The 16,057-nt window shown below is 41.3% G+C and overlaps 2 protein-coding genes across 2 annotated transcripts in view; both read right to left on the minus strand.

Moving 5' to 3' along the window:
- LOC123748840 (nephrin) overlaps window positions 1–16,057 on the minus strand; it is a 224,492-nt gene that overhangs the window by 84,611 nt on the left and 123,824 nt on the right. The window lies entirely within an intron of this gene.
- LOC138369194 (uncharacterized) lies at window positions 12,709–13,229 on the minus strand. Its single transcript, XM_069332133.1, has 2 exons — window positions 12,894–13,229; window positions 12,709–12,732 (listed from the first exon to the last, which is right to left on the minus strand). Exons 1-2 carry the CDS (start codon window positions 13,227–13,229, stop codon window positions 12,709–12,711), a joined length of 360 nt encoding a protein of 119 aa, XP_069188234.1.

Below are 16,057 nucleotides of genomic sequence, written 5' to 3' on the forward strand. Positions count from 1 at the left end.
CCACGAACGGGAACAAACCGTTCACTTTCTAGTGTGTAGTTTGGTCAACATAGTATGGATATGTTATGAAAAATGGCAGACTTTAATCCAAGCAAATGCAGTGATAAGATTTAGAACGAGATGTGGAGGCAAAAAGAATAATTTAGGATATTTGGAAGATTGATTGAAATAAAAAAAGGTTGATCATTTGAGAGTGAATAACACTGGAGCCAACCACCTGAGGGACACATCAACAGGATAATATCAGAGGTGTATGCAATCCAGCGAACATTCAGTTAGCCTCGAGGAGCCTTAAGAAAGAAGATCTTATATGTTACTCAAGTGTGGAGTTAGCAACTGAAAAACTTTTATAAAATTAGTGTAATGCGAGGTTTGCTACTAGACCTTGGCGGAGTCATCATGCTTTAACGCAACCACTTACGAAACATCTGCATCTTTCCTTAATAGTTCTTGTTATAAACAACCTCGTAGTTCTTCTGAGCACATGAACTGTTAAGTGAAATTTAACAAAGCCGGCTTGCTTGATCATAGATGTACAGGCTTCGTAAGTGGTGGTATATCTGCTGGATGAGTCCTGGCTCTGAATGTCACACAATGTTCCCGGCTTTTGATAAATACTGAATGACACTGTATCAGATGATTACTTTGGCAACACCACAGACGCTCACACTGCCTTTAAAAATATGTTGAAACATAAACAAAATATACAAAATATTTACACGTTGAAAGGCAAATTTATCGTTTGATAATCATTCACTACAAACAAATATTCGCACACGTTTTTATTTTATGTCGGTATTGATCTTCGTTATCAACACTCGCAATACAGCCACTACATCAAATATTAAACGCCAAATTTAAACACGACAGGAAACTGTAGCATTACCCATCAGCGGCTGTGATCTGATCTTCGCTTGTATCTCTGTAGACACAACAGCCGCACACCACACTCAGGTGAAGCTCCTACAAGCAGCGGAAGTCCTCACAGTCACATTAATACTCTGTATTAATTTCAACTGTATATTGTAAAATGTAATTTAGTATTAATAGTTTTGCTAATAGGTTATGCATCGGATAGGTTAGGTTATGTGTTTTGATTCTGATAAAAATTACTTGCATATAGGGAGAACACTTCCAACATCAGTTTGTATATCTTTCCATGACCTTCAGAATTTGGTTTACTTTTATAAATAACCCATTTTTATCAATTCCAATCGCTATCTGTATAATCTTTCCCTCCCTGCGTGTTTCAATCCCTCTAGTTACCATCGCAAACACTTTACACAATTCTACTTCTGTTTTGCAAGTGGCAATGTCTGTGTACTAGAATTATTTCTTTTATTCCAATCCTGTTTTGATAGAGGCTTCGAGCCAGTTTTTTGTCTTGTCTGTTAATTAAGAGTCAATCCTCTTTAAGCCGACCCCAACCCCGCAGAGCCGCACGTGGACGAGCGTGCATCATCATTTATTAATGTTCTCTGGCTGAGCCCCCCCCCCTCTACCCCAACCCCTCTACCCCCACAACCCTCTACCCCCTCCCCTCTACCCCCACAACCCTCTACCCCCAGCACGCACATACGTGTACTACTGATAGAAATTCCGTCCATAAGAGGAAATGCTCAACCCTGAAAGCACAACTAGACGAGTACACACACACATCAAACTTCTCTCCAACGATCCTCTCTAGTTTTTGCACGCAATTTCCTCAACTCCTGCACGCAATTTCCTCCATCAAAGATGCCCCCCTCTTCTTTCACGCTCCTACTGTATGATCCATCCTCAGGCAATATCAGCCATCAAAACATGCTCCTTGTCAATTGCACACAATATTCTTTCCTGCACACAATTTCCTTTAACCAAACGGTTCCTGTTTTTCATAAATAGAATATCTCATCTCTTCCTTGCACTTGCAATCTAACATCTTGTGCTTTGTGACAATACTGCATATATATATATATATATATATATATATATATATATATATATATATATATATATATATATATATATATATATATATATATATATATATATATATATATGTCGTACCTAGTAGCCAGAACGCACTTCTCAGCCTACTATGCAAGGCCTAATTTGCCTAATAAGCCAAGTTTTCATGAATTAAATATTTTTCGACTACCTAACCTACCTAACCTAACCTAACCTAACTTTTTCGGCTACCTATCCTAACCTAACCTATTGAGATAGGTTAGGTTAGGTTAGGTAGGGTTGGTTAGGCTCGGTCATATATCTACGTCAATTTTAACTCCAATAAAAAACAATTGACCTCATACATAATGAAATGGGTAGCTTTATCATTTCATAAGCAAAAAATTAGAGAAAATATATTAATTCATGAAAACTTGGCTTATTAGTCAAATCGGGCCTTGCATAGTAGGCTGGGAAGTGCGTTCTGGCTATTAGGTACGACATATATATATATATATATATATATATATATATATATATATATATATATATATATATATATATATATATATATATATATATATATATTTCATTGAATATGACCGCATATTCTGTGTTTATTATTTTCTGGTTTAGGGCTTCTATCCCTCTAACTATTTTCTTAGCATCAGGGCTTAATTGAAATAGGAGTTCTCCAAAACTCATTTTCGTAATTTTGAGGTGAAGAAAAGAAGTGATTTACTATAGAGTGTATTACACTTATTTATATAATTTGCACAATTTGTTGTGCAAATTATATAAATTATATAAATAAGTGTAATACACTCTATAGTAAATCACTTCTTTTCTTCACCTTAAAAGTACGAAAATGAGCTTTGGAGAACTCCTATTTCAATTAAGCCCTGTTGCTAAGAAAATAGTTAGAGGGATAGAAGCCCTAAACCAGAAAATAATAAATACAGAATATGCGGTCATATTCAATGAAACACATATATATATATATATATATATATATATATATATATATATATATATATATATATATATATATATATATATATATATATATATATATTATTATTATTATTATTTTAAGAAACAAACGTTAATCATTCCCTCACCTTTTCATTAAATCTCCTAACATATTAACACTGCCATACTAAACAATCTGAAATGTGTTACGTATTAAAATAGCTGTTACTACGTGGACAAGGATGTACATAAAAATTTGAGATAAAACTAAAAAAAAAAGTAGATAAACTTTTATAAAAGTATAGATAAATATTATTGTTTCGATTATTAAAAAAAATATTAATATTAAGAGAAAATATGAGGAAGGCGGATTAAATATTTACACAAGGGAAGTGCACACCGCCGACGGTGGCTGCACACCTGGCCACACTCCTGGCCACACACCTGGCCACACTCGTGACTACTACCCGGAATAACCCCCTGACTGCAGCACTGACTGTAGCTAAGGTTACACCCCTGACTACACGCATGACAACACCCACCTGAAAACAACCCTGACTACACTACACAGCTGACTACACTACACAGCTGACTACACTACACAGCTGACTATACACCCAACGTTCAGCTCTAAATTCATTCACGTTGATACATGGTTGATACACTCCCAACTACACCCACGACTCAGTGTATAAAGGAGTTATACCCCGCGACTTAGTGTAAATACAGCGCTCAGGATAAGAGTAGACGCGCAGGTCGGTCATCAACCTTAAGATATCGCGCGCCTGTTAAGATATAGTGCCTCTTGGCTGCCATGCTTGTGTTCATTTAGTAATTCTTCAAACACACACACACAACCAATTCATTGGCAGTTGAGAGGCGGGACCAAAGAGCTCAAGCTCAACCCCCGCAAGCACAAATAAGTGAGTTGAATAGGCGAGTACACACACACATTCTCACATAAACACACACACCGGTGGAGGGGAGGAGGTGGCTGAGCGGACAGCACGCTGGGCGCGTGATCCTGTGGTCCTGGGTTCGATTCCGGGCGCCGGCGAGAAGCAATGGGCAGAGTTTCTTTCACCCTAATGCTCCTGTTACCTAGCAGTAAATAGGTATCTGGGAGTTAGTCAGCTGTCACGGGCTGCTTCCTGGGGAGTGTGTGTGATGTGGGGGAAAAAATAGTAGTTTGTAACAGTTGATTGACAGTTGAGAGGCGGGCCGAAAGAGCAGAGCTCAACCCCCACAAGAACAACTAGGTAAATACACACACACGTACAGAACTGCCTTTAGAAACTTGTGTAAGGAATCGTTCAGGACCTTGTATATCAATTATGTCAGACCAATCCTGGAGAATGCAGCTCCAGCCTGGAGTCCATACCTAGTTAAACACAAGATAAAGTTTCGGAGGCTTGGTTGAGAGAGGCAGTGTAGAGAAGATTCAGAGGTATGCCACCAGACAGGTCCCGGAACTGAGAGGTATGAGCTACGAGGAAAGGCTAAGGGAGCTGAACCTCACGTCCCTGGAAGACAGAAGAGTAAGGGGAGACATAATAACCACCTACAAAATTATCAGGAGAATTGACAGGGTGGACAAAGACAAACTTTTTAGCACGGGTGGAACACGAACAAGGAGACTTAGGTGAAAACTTAGTACCCAAATGAGCCACAGGGGGCATTATGAATATTTTTTCAGTGTCAGAGTAGTTAACAGGTGGAATGCATTAGGCAGTGATGTGGTGGAGGCTGACTCCATACACAGTTTGAAATGTAGATATGATAGAGCCCAGTAGGCTCAAGAATCTGTATACTAGTTGATTGACAGTTGAGAGGTGGGAACAAAGAGCGAAAGCTCAACCCCCGCAACCACAACTATGTGAGTACACAAATACACACGTTGCGGTAAATACCCTAATCGGTTCCAGTACCTGGAACCAGGTCTAAATCCCAAACATAATTGACTTGAAAACCGTCTACCAGAAGAGACATTGATTTCCTAACCTGTATTTATGGCACTGGTTCATTTCCTGATACCAAACACCTAACTATGTGTATAAAAACAACCAATTCACCCGCCGGTATCGGTTCCAGCTGAGACTGACACCTTGAACCAGATTATTAAGACAACCAGTTCTACGTTTTAACGGTTCGTACCAAGAACGACAGTCCTGGAACCACAGTATTAAAGACAACCAGTTCAACGTTTTATCGGTTCCAGCCGCTGCAGGTATCTGGATGAGCAGACGCAGCAGAGATACTCGCCGGAGGTAAATATAATATCTGGACGTCAGTTCTGTTCAAGTGTAGAGTCAATATAAATATATCCTTCCCAGTGGAGCGTTTTATTGGAATGTTGTTCACACAGTCTTGTTCAAGTTATGGAGGACTGCGCCGGGTGTTCCGGGAGTCGTGGCTACTGTATGCAGGCACTGTAACTGTCTTGGGCTGTGAGCTTAGTGCTGCTGTAATTGTCCTGTAATTGTAACCGCCTAACTGTTCGACCAGGATCCAGTTTGAGGACTGTAACTAGACCTTTCAAGCCGCTTGTCGTCTAATGCATTGACTCAGGGCCTAAATTATATACAATATACATATTAATATAACATGCGGAAAAACCACATGTGAGAAAAAACGCGTTTTCGGCTCAATCGTGTTCATCAGAGCGAAATAGAATGAAAAAGGAAACGTGGTAGGCAGACCTTATATATAATATATATATATATATATATATATATATATATATATATATATATATATATATATATATATATATATATATATATATATATTATATATTATATATTTACTTAATGAAGGCTTTAACAAACCGTCACTATCGGTCTGGTCCCCACGTGTCAAATAAAGATGTGAAGCGCAGGGAATGTCGCTCGACGACAGACATTCATCGCAGTCCATTGATTTACATACAAATTCAACATTAATTTTTATGCGCTTCATGTCCGAGAGTATCTGCATAAGTATTACACGTTCGTACATAACATTATTTGCCCGTGCAAAATTTATTGTAAACAAAATGCTGAATATAAAAGGTTCTGTTTGTCATGGTGGGGAAGGTGTTCTGTTTGTCATGGTGGGGGAGGGTGTCCTGTTTGTCATGGTGGGGGGAGGTGTTCTGTTTGTCATGGTGGGGGGAAGGTGTTCTGTTTGTCATGGTGGGGGAGGGTGTTCTGTTTGTCATGGTGGGGGAACGTGTCCTGTTTGTCATGGTGGGGGAAGGTGTTCTGTTTGTCATGGTGGGGGGAGGTGTCCTGTTTGTCATGGTGGGGGAAGGTGTCCTGTTTGTCATGGTGGGGGGAAGGTGTCCTGTTTGTCATGGTGAGGGAAGATGTTCTGTTTGTCATGGTGAGGGAAGGTGTTCTGTTTGTCATGGTGAGGGAAGGTGTTCTGTTTGTCATGGTGAGGAAGGTGTCCTGTTTGTCATGGTGAGGGAAGGTGTTCTGTTTGTCATGGTGGGGGAAGGTGTTCTGTTTGTCATGGTGGGGGGAAGGTGTCCTGTTTGTCATGGTGGGGGAAGGTGGCCTGTTTGTCATGGTGGGGGGAAAGTGTCCTGTTTGTCATGGTGGGGGGAAGGTGTCCTGTTTGTCATGGTGGGGGAAAGTGTCCTGTTTGTCATGGTGGGGGGAAGGTGTTCTGTTTGTCATGGTGGGGGGAAGGTGTTCTGTTTGTCATGGTGGGGGGAAGGTGTTCTGTTTGTCATGGTGGGGGGAAGGTGTCCTGTTTGTCATGGTGGGGGAAGGTGGCCTGTTTGTCATGGTGGGGGGAAAGTGTCCTGTTTGTCATGGTGGGGGGAAGGTGTCCTGTTTGTCATGGTGGGGGAAAGTGTCCTGTTTGTCATGGTGGGGGGAAGGTGTTCTGTTTGTCATGGTGGGGGGAAGGTGTTCTGTTTGTCGTGGTGGGGGGAAGGTGTTCTGTTTGTCATGGTGGGGGGAAGGTGTCCTGTTTGTAATGGTGGGGGAAGGTGGCCTGTTTGTCATGGTGGGGAAGGTGGCCTGTTTGTCATGGTGGAGATGGTGTCCTGTTTGTCATGGTGGAGAAGGTGTCCTGCTTGTCATGGTGGGGAAGGTGTCCTGCTTGTCATGATGGGGAAGGTGTCCTGTTTGTCAAGGCGTCTTTGTCCTATTCTCCTTAGTATCTTGCAGTTTAAGATCATATCCACTCGTTTTTTTTCTCTTCCTAAACTAATCCTCGCAGCTTAAACCTCTTAGTAATTTAACATGTTGAAAAATGTCTTATTTCTTATATTTGTGTTTTGCACTTCACAAGATGTGTTTTCCGGGCCGGTGCTGCATATTTCAGTAATAGTTTAATAGACTACATGAATAACCTTGAAAGAAATCTTGTTTAGTGTTGTCAATGCCGTTCTAATGTCTCTCAGGATCCCATATATTGTAATGTTACACTATGTGTGCTTTTGGTGTTTTTATTGACATTATATATCTTTTCCTTCTCTCTGATTCCTGCAGTTGGCTTTTCCATTTGTGTTAATACCTCCTGGTCTTGCTTCTTCCTTTCCCATCTTCATTCCTTTACACTTGCTGGGTTTGAATTTAGCAGCCGCGTGTCTGCTCACTCGTGGAGCTTGTAGAGGTCATGTTGCTGCCTGCAGGCCTCGTCTTCTGGGGCACCGAGAATGAAGCAGTCAACCAAACTTCTTATGAAACATTGCAGTAGTGGTGGTTGTGGTGGTGGGTTAGTGGTCTTGTTGATGACGGGGTGGTGGTGATGGGGTCGTGCTATGGGGGATGGTGGTGGTGATGGGGGTCGTGCTATGGGGATGGTGGTTGTGATGGGGTCGGGCTATGGGTGATGGTGGTGGTGATGGGGTCGTGATATGGGGGATGGTGGTGGTGATGGGGTCGTGCTATGGAGATGGTGGTGGTGATGGGATCGTGCTATGGAGATGGTGGTGGTGATGGGGTCGTGCTATGGAGATGGTGGTGGTGATGTGGTCGTGCTATGGGTGATGGTGGTGGTGATGGGGTCGTGATATGGGTGATGGTGGTGGTGATGGGGTCGTGATATGGGGGATGGTGGTGGTGATGGGGTCGTGCTATGGGTGATGGTGGTGGTGATGGGGTCGTGCTATGGGTGATGGTGGTGATGGGGTGATGGTGGTGGTGATGGGGTCGTGCTATGGGTGATGGTGGTGGTGATGGGGTCGTGCTATGGGTGATGGTGGTGGTGATGGGGTCGTGCTATGGGGGATGGTGGTCGTAGGAGTGGTCGTTGTAGTTGTTACATAATAACTAGTGTTTTAAAACTGTAATGAAACACGATTAAAGCAACAGAACTAGGCATGAGATGTAGCTAAAACGTATAGCATTAAATACCACCGGAATACAAGGATTTTTTTTTTCAAATTATTTCGAAATAGCGCATGACCAGCAGTTTGTGAAGATTTATTCTCTGTATACAAAGAGGAAAATATAGAATTAAAAAGTTATTGGAATAAAATAATACTATATTACGGAACAACGGGCGTTGATATTACAAACAATCTGAACGCTTGTTTCCCCTCCAAACCCAAGGGCGGGGGGGGGGGTGGTTAGGAGGGGGGTAGCATAAAATGTAAATAAAACTCATTTTGACACAAGATAAAAAAACAAAAAACGCCACGGACTTTATTACTCTGACGAAGAGGGGGGAAAAATGCAAAGATAAAATGTGTTGCCAAAATTTAGAGTGTTGGGGGAAAACTCAACGAGTTTTGCTTGACGTCTTCCTCTGACTACACAAGCTGACGGCAGTGTTTTATTTCCCTTATTAAACCTAACAGTTGGGGGACGGCGGCCGGGTGAAGACCAACAGAAAACGGCCCCCACACACCGTTCGTATCCCTGGAGACATAAAACAGGACTTATATATATAGTTGTAAACTTTCCGAGCGATATAATACACCGTAAACACCTATCTATTATACTCTACGTGTTTTGAAATTTATTTGCTTGTTATGCATAGACCTGTTTGTGATCAGTTAGCTGATCTTGCTCAAGCTAAAGTGAAGCCCTTAGAGTCCTGCCATTCAGCATTCGGTCGACTGAGTGCAGATAATCGTTGCATATGTTGATGATGATAGCCAATTGATGTGTGCTTCATGAGAGAGGTTCAGTGTGCTGATGGCTACAGGTAATTTTTTTCTTCGATTTCAAGATTAATTTTTGTTAATTAATTTTTCTTCCAAGATTAATTTTTGTTAATTAATTTTTCTTCCAAGATTAATTTTTGTTAATTAATTTTTCTTCCAATTGGCTCCGCAACCCCCACCTCGTTGAGTAATTACCTTTCCGTCGCTAGGACTATCAGAGATAGGAACTCGGGTGACGATTACGTATTTATATATAACACAATATATACATATACATACACACATACATAAACATATACAACCCAATTCTTTCACGGTGTCACTCCAACAAAATCACATCCACTCCAAAAAATCTACCACTTAAGGGCTTTCCATGCCCGTGCCACCTCTTGGGTGTCTTAATCTTCATCAATCAATCAATCTATACAACCCAAGATGTTCTGGGTTGCATATTATATAATATATAAAACAAGATGTCAAAAAGAAGAAAAGTTCATCTTGAAATCTGTTTCCTGTATAATACTAGCCCTGCATCACACTGCTAAATGCCTAACGGCTGAGCGGAAATAAATGGGCCGAGTTTCTTTCACCCTGATGCATCTGTTCACATAGCAGTAAATAGGTACCTGGGAGTTAGACGGCTGGTACGGGCTGCTTCCTGGGGATGTGTAACAAAATGGAGGCCTGGTCGAGGACCGGGCCGCGGGGACACTAAGCCCCGATATCATCTCAAGATAAGATACCCTTTAAATATCTTTTAATATACTCCCATTATACTCTCCCCAACCACTTGGGCTGGACGGTAGAGTGACGGTCTCGCTTCATATAGGTCGGCGTTCAATCTTCGACCGTCCAAGTGGTTGGGCACCATTCCCCTCCCCCCCCCTCCATCCCATCCCAAATCCTTATCCTGACCCCTTCCCAGTGCTATGTAGTCGTAATGGCTTGGCGCTTTCTCTTGATATAATTACACCCAGGATAATGAGAGCAGAGTTTAAATTGTTCTATGAAAATAATGTTCATTAGCTGAAAATACTGTCAGACTTCCATTATGCTCTTAGAATGCTGTCATTGTGCTCTCAGCATACTTCCTGTCGCCTGCTTTCTGTCTAGAGGCATACACCTGTATGCCTCTAGACACAGGTGTATGCCTCTAGACACAGGTGTATGCCTCTAGACACTGGTGTATGCCTCTAGACACTGGTGTATGCCTCTAGACACAGGTGTATGCCTCTAGACACTGGTGTATGCCTCTAGACACTGGTGTATGCCTCTAGACACTGGTGTATGCCTCTAGACACAGGTGTATTGCCTCTAGACACTAGGTGCCTAACACAGTATAGCCTCTAGACACTGTGTATGCCTCTAGACACTGGTGTATGCCTCTAGACACTGGTGTATGCCTCTAGACACATGGTGTTGCCTCTAGACACTAGGTGTATGCCTCTAGACACTGGTGGTATGCCTCTAGACACTAGGTGTATGCCATCCTAGCGACACAGTGTATGCCTCTAGACACAGTGAATGCCTCTAGACACAGGTGTAATGCCTCTTAGACACGGTGTATGCCTCTAGACACAGGTGTTGCTCTATACACGGTGTATGCCTCTAGCACAGGTGTATGCCTCTTGCCTGGTGTATGCCTCTAGACACTAGGTGTATGCCTCTAGACACAGGTGTATGCCTCTAGACACTGGTGTATGCCTCTAGACACTGGTGTATGCCTCTAGACACTGGTGTATGCCTCTAGACACAGGTGTATGCCTCTAGACACTGGTGTATGCCTCTAGACACAGGTGTATGCCTCTAGACACTGGTGTATGCCTCTAGACACTGGTGTATGCCTCTAGACACAGGTGTATGCCTCTAGACACAGGTGTATTGCCTCAACACGCCGCATCACGAGAACATCAAACAAGAAAAAGATCTTCACGTCTTTTTCATGTTTCAAAATACCTTAAAATGGAAGAAAAAAAATAAATTAAATTATCATGGTAATTAAAGGATGAAACGAAACTGGAATTATACCCGAGAATATTTTTTGTCAAGGATTGAGTAGGAAGAAGAGGAAGGGTAAAGGAGAGATAATAAGAAAGAGGAAGAGGGGAGACAGGAGAGAGGATATAAGAAAGAGAACGTGGAGAGGACGAAGGGAGAGAAAGAGATGACCGTTTGTTCAGGAAAAAGAGAATAGTTGAAATGTTGGGAAAATTGAATGGGGGGGGGGGGAGATATGACTGCAGGAAGGGTTCTTAATTAGGAGCGGAACAAGATATTTTAAATCTGGTGAATGATGGTGAAATAGATGAAGGGGAAGAGAGAGAGAGACTGAATGATGCAAGGGAGTAAAAGGAAGGGGGAGGGGGGAAGAAGGAGAAAAGTAGTGATTAAGGGAAGAAAGAGGGAAAGAGGGAGGTATGGATGGAGAGGGAGAGAGATGGAAAGTAGACACTAACCGTATAGATCTTGTATCAAACACGAGAAAATGTAAACAAGAATTATATGTAATTTTTGTTCAGTTGTTCAAATTGCCGGAAGGCTTGAAGACGGCCACAGTTCACACCGGGAATACTTGTTTGGCGAAATGGCTTCTTTCGTGATAATATTTAGTTTACAATGTTTACATATACATATAAGTGCATATAAAACCAATTTATTGATGCATAACAGCATATAATTAATCCCTAATAACGCATTTCAGTGACTCAACTTTCCACCCATTATGCAAATTGTTTCCGGAATGTTTAGCGGGGAAAACTCGCCAATAATTCGGTCGCCAAAATTAATTTTTAATCCCTCGATTCTAAAACATGAATGAAACATGATTGATTAAAAGTCTAGCGGATACCCTATAGAGGTTTTTAATTTCAATATAATAATTATAATTCCGTTCAAGTTGTTTTTGGAGAATTAATTTTTTTTCTTGAGTTTTTTTCTTTCAGAATTGATCTTTGCTGTTAAAAAAAAGGTTCTTGTTGCATACTTTCTAATTTTAAAGACCAGGCAAAGTGTTGCAATAACAGCAGGCTACTGTTATTATTGCAGTATGTTTGCAATAACAGCAATTATTGCTTGTAAGAGTTGCAGTCTGCAGCAAACCGTGATTTTTGGCATCTTGTGAATTTAAGACACACTTCTCGTTTTTCCCGAAACGCTAAATGATTATTTCAGTGTTTTGTCGTAAATTCCGTTCCGTATAAGTCTTGTATGGTTCCCATGCCAGTGTACAGTTGTCACCTCTATAACCCCTCAAGGACTCCAACTTGGACCAACAGGGTAGTATACACAAGGTGCTGCGCCCTTGCGAGTCTAAGCACTTCCCAACACTTATAGACACTCCCTGGCTGAGTAGTTATAGTACTGGAATGCAAGGGGGCGGGTTCCATGCCCCCCCTATATATATATATATATATATATATATATATATATATATATATATATATATATATATATATATATATATATATATATATATATATATATATATTTATATATATATTTATATATATATTTATATATATATATATATATATATATATATATATATATATATATATATATATATATATATATATATATATATATATATATATATATATATATCCCGACTCCACCGTCTCCTCGTCCTCCCCACCATTCCCCACTCCCTCGTCCGATTCATTCCCAAGTGATCTGATGTTTCAATCAGAAATTTGGGAACATCAAATGATCTGATGTTCCCAGCACTGAAATATAGGAAAAACAGTAAAAAGCAAAATAAAAAACCATGAAAATTAAAAAAATAACTATACTCACGAAATAAATGGTATGGTAAACAACACAGCTCAATTCCAATGCAATGTCACACAAAATAAAATAAAAAAACAGCTGGGGACCGTTTACTAACAATAGCTGGGGGCCGTTCACTAACAATAGCTGGGGGCCGTTCACTAACAACAGCTGGAGGCCGTTCACTAAAAACAGCTGGGGGCCGTTCACTAAAAACAGCTGGGGGCCGTTCACTAAAAACAGCTGGGGGCCGTTCACTAAAAACAGCTGGGGGCCGTTCACTAAACACAGCTGGAGGCCGTTCACTAAACACAGCTGGAGGCCGTTCACTAAAAACAGCTGGGGGCCGTTCACTAAAAACAGCTGGGGGCCGTTCACTAACAATAGCTGGAGGCCGTTCACTAACAACAGGCGGCGGCCTGACAGTGAAAAATTGCTGATCTGACAGTTTCATTTTGTTAGGGGGACACTCTTTTTCTCTTCACAGCAGGAGCGCAAACAGTAATTTGGAGCTCCCAAACCCGATGTTGGCCCCGTCCTGGGGACCCCGTCCTGGGGGCCCCGTCCTAGGGACCCCATCCTGGGGGCCCCGTCCTGGGGACCCCGTCCTGGAGACCCCGTCCTGGGGACCCCGTCCTGGGGACCCCGTCCTGGGGACCCCGTCCTGGGGGCCCCGTCCTGGGGGCCCCGTCCTGGGGACCCCGTCCTGGGGACCCCATCCTGGGGACCCCGTCCTGGGGACCCCGTCCTGGGGACCCCGTCCTGGGGACCCCGTCCTGGGGACCCCGTCCTGGGAGCCCCGGCCAACCACCAATAGTGGACCCCTGCTAGGGACCCCAATAGCGATGGTGGGCCCCTTTCAAGGGGTCCAATAAAATATTATAGGCATCTGAAGAAAAATTATTTATATTTTTTAATTCATAAAATAATTTGTCCGTTTAACAGAATATAACACATTGTTATAAGTCAATGTGATATATATTCATAACACACTAAATGTTATTATTCTTATATATAATAGGGGGTCAAGGTGAGTGCTGGTCAATTGGCCAATGAAATCAATCCGCTAGTCAATCATGAATTACCTGCTTCAAAAGGGTGAAATTCAGTGGCTGATTATCGACATGTGAGAGAAGTGATGGATATGCTTGACATCACCAAAGAACACGGTAAACGATTATTCTGAGATAATTAGTAAATTATAAAAGCTTGATCTCTAATCCCCGACGCGCTATATGTGATTATCGTGTATATATATATATATATATATATATATATATATATATATATATATATATATATATATATATATATATATATATCGCAAGCTTAATAACTATACGTTACTAAATAGAGTTCCCCCAACCTCCTTAGATGTCCATGAGAGAGGTGGGACCCTTTGTCAGGGATATTCATGCGTGGATCCTGTATGCCTGTGCCTGGTCCGCTAAGTGTTAATTTAATTACTACTCAGGCGGTGGATGGTGGCACTACACAACATGGTTGGTTTGATGGATGGTTGTTTGGCTCGTGTGTCGGTGTCACTAAGGGTATAACTACTGTGTTTAACAAGGTCCTCTGCGAGAACTTGGGCAACAAGACAGTCGATGATAACAAGTTTTTTAGATATTTTTTTTTTTGGGGGGGGATAAGATATTAGTGTCCACGAGGTTTACAGACATTCACAGCTGATGAATTAATGTCACGAAATATTATTTAGCGACTCCCCCCCCCCCCCTCATTCCCCCTCTAAAACAAATTTTAAATATTTCGTGGGTTAAAAATGGTACACTAAATTACTATGTTTTTATAGTTTTTCACATGAGAAATTAGTTGTAGCTATATTCAAATTATTAATTACTTTGTCCTTAATATAATGTGTAACACGCGTCATTACGACGAGACGGATATATGAACATTTCTGATTACTGAAAGTAGAATCAATACACAACCACTCACCTCCAGCGATCTGCTAATTTATCTGAAATAAAAGAACAAATAAATGTAAATCCACTTACTTAACTCTGTGTGTGTGTGCGTGTGTGTGTGTATGTGTGTGTGTGTGTGTGTGTGTGTGTGTGTGTGTGTGTGTGTGTGTGTGTGTGTGTGTGTGTGTGTGTGTGTGTGTGTGTGTGTGTACTCACCTAGTTGTACTCACCTAGTGTTGCTTGCGGGGGTTGAGCTCTGGTTCTTTGGTCCCGCCTCTCAACTCTCAATCAATTGGTGTACAGATTCCTGAGCCTACTGGGCTCTATAATATCTACATTTGAAACTGTGTATGGAGTCAGCCTCCACCACATCTCTGCCTAATGCATTCCACCTGTTAACTACGCTGACACTGAAAAAGTTCTTTTTAACGTCCCTGTGACTCATTTGGGTACTCAATGGTCTTACATATGTGGTATACAAGGTTCTGAATGATTCCTTACACAGGTTCCTTAAAGGGTGTGTGTGTGTGTGTGTGTGTGTGTGTGTGTGTGTGTGTGTGTGTGTGTGTGTGTGTGTGTGTGTGTGTGTGTAATTACCTAAGTGTAATTACCTAAGTGTAGTTACAGGATGAGAGCTACGCTCGTGGTGTCCCGTCTTCCCAGCACTCTTTGTCATATAACGCTTTGAAACTACTGACGGTCTTGGCCTCCACCACCTTCTCACTTAACTTGTTCCAACCGTCTAACACTCTATTTGCGAAATATTTGTGTGTGTGTGTGTGTGTGTGTGTGTGTGTGTGTGTGTGTGTGTGTGTGTGTGTGTGTGTGTGTTTGTGTGTGTGTGTGTGTGTGTTTACAAACACATGTTTTGCCAAAAATGTGCCACAGAATAAGTAGTCTGCAATAGTTAAATATTGATAAATATCAATAATTGAAAATGCAAAAATCGTGCAAAAAAGTTTGCACATTTCAGAACTCCAGCTGTGAGTTGAACAGTTAAATTTAGAGAGTCCTAAACTCATTAGCAACATCATCAATTATGGGTTTAATGTTAAAAGCAATTATCATGCCCATCTGGGCCTCACCTGACAAAAGGGGAATAGATTGTGGAATAAAACAATATTAATTAATTTCATCGTGGCAACTGATGATGATTTGATAATGAATGATGATTAATAATGACCAAAGATGTTCAGTGCTGGCGAAGGTGATTGGTGAACAGTGATTTATAATGAACGATATTGTTGTAAAGGAGGATTACTGAAAGGTTTTGACAATGACTAATGATTGATGACATATATATATATATATATATATATATATATATATATATATATATATATATATATATATA

Source organism: Procambarus clarkii, chromosome 27 (assembly GCF_040958095.1).
Source record: "Procambarus clarkii isolate CNS0578487 chromosome 27, FALCON_Pclarkii_2.0, whole genome shotgun sequence".
Classification (NCBI taxonomy): domain Eukaryota; kingdom Metazoa; phylum Arthropoda; class Malacostraca; order Decapoda; family Cambaridae; genus Procambarus; species Procambarus clarkii.

Coding starts and splice junctions, on each gene's coding strand:
- LOC138369194 (XM_069332133.1), bottom strand. CDS start 13,229: ATGAAACTGTCAGATCAGCAATTTTTCACTGTCAGGCCGCCGCCTGTT. Junction 12,733..12,893: donor GTGAACGGCCCCCAGCTATT/GTTAGTAAACGG, acceptor CCTATATTTCAG/TGCTGGGAACATCAGATCAT.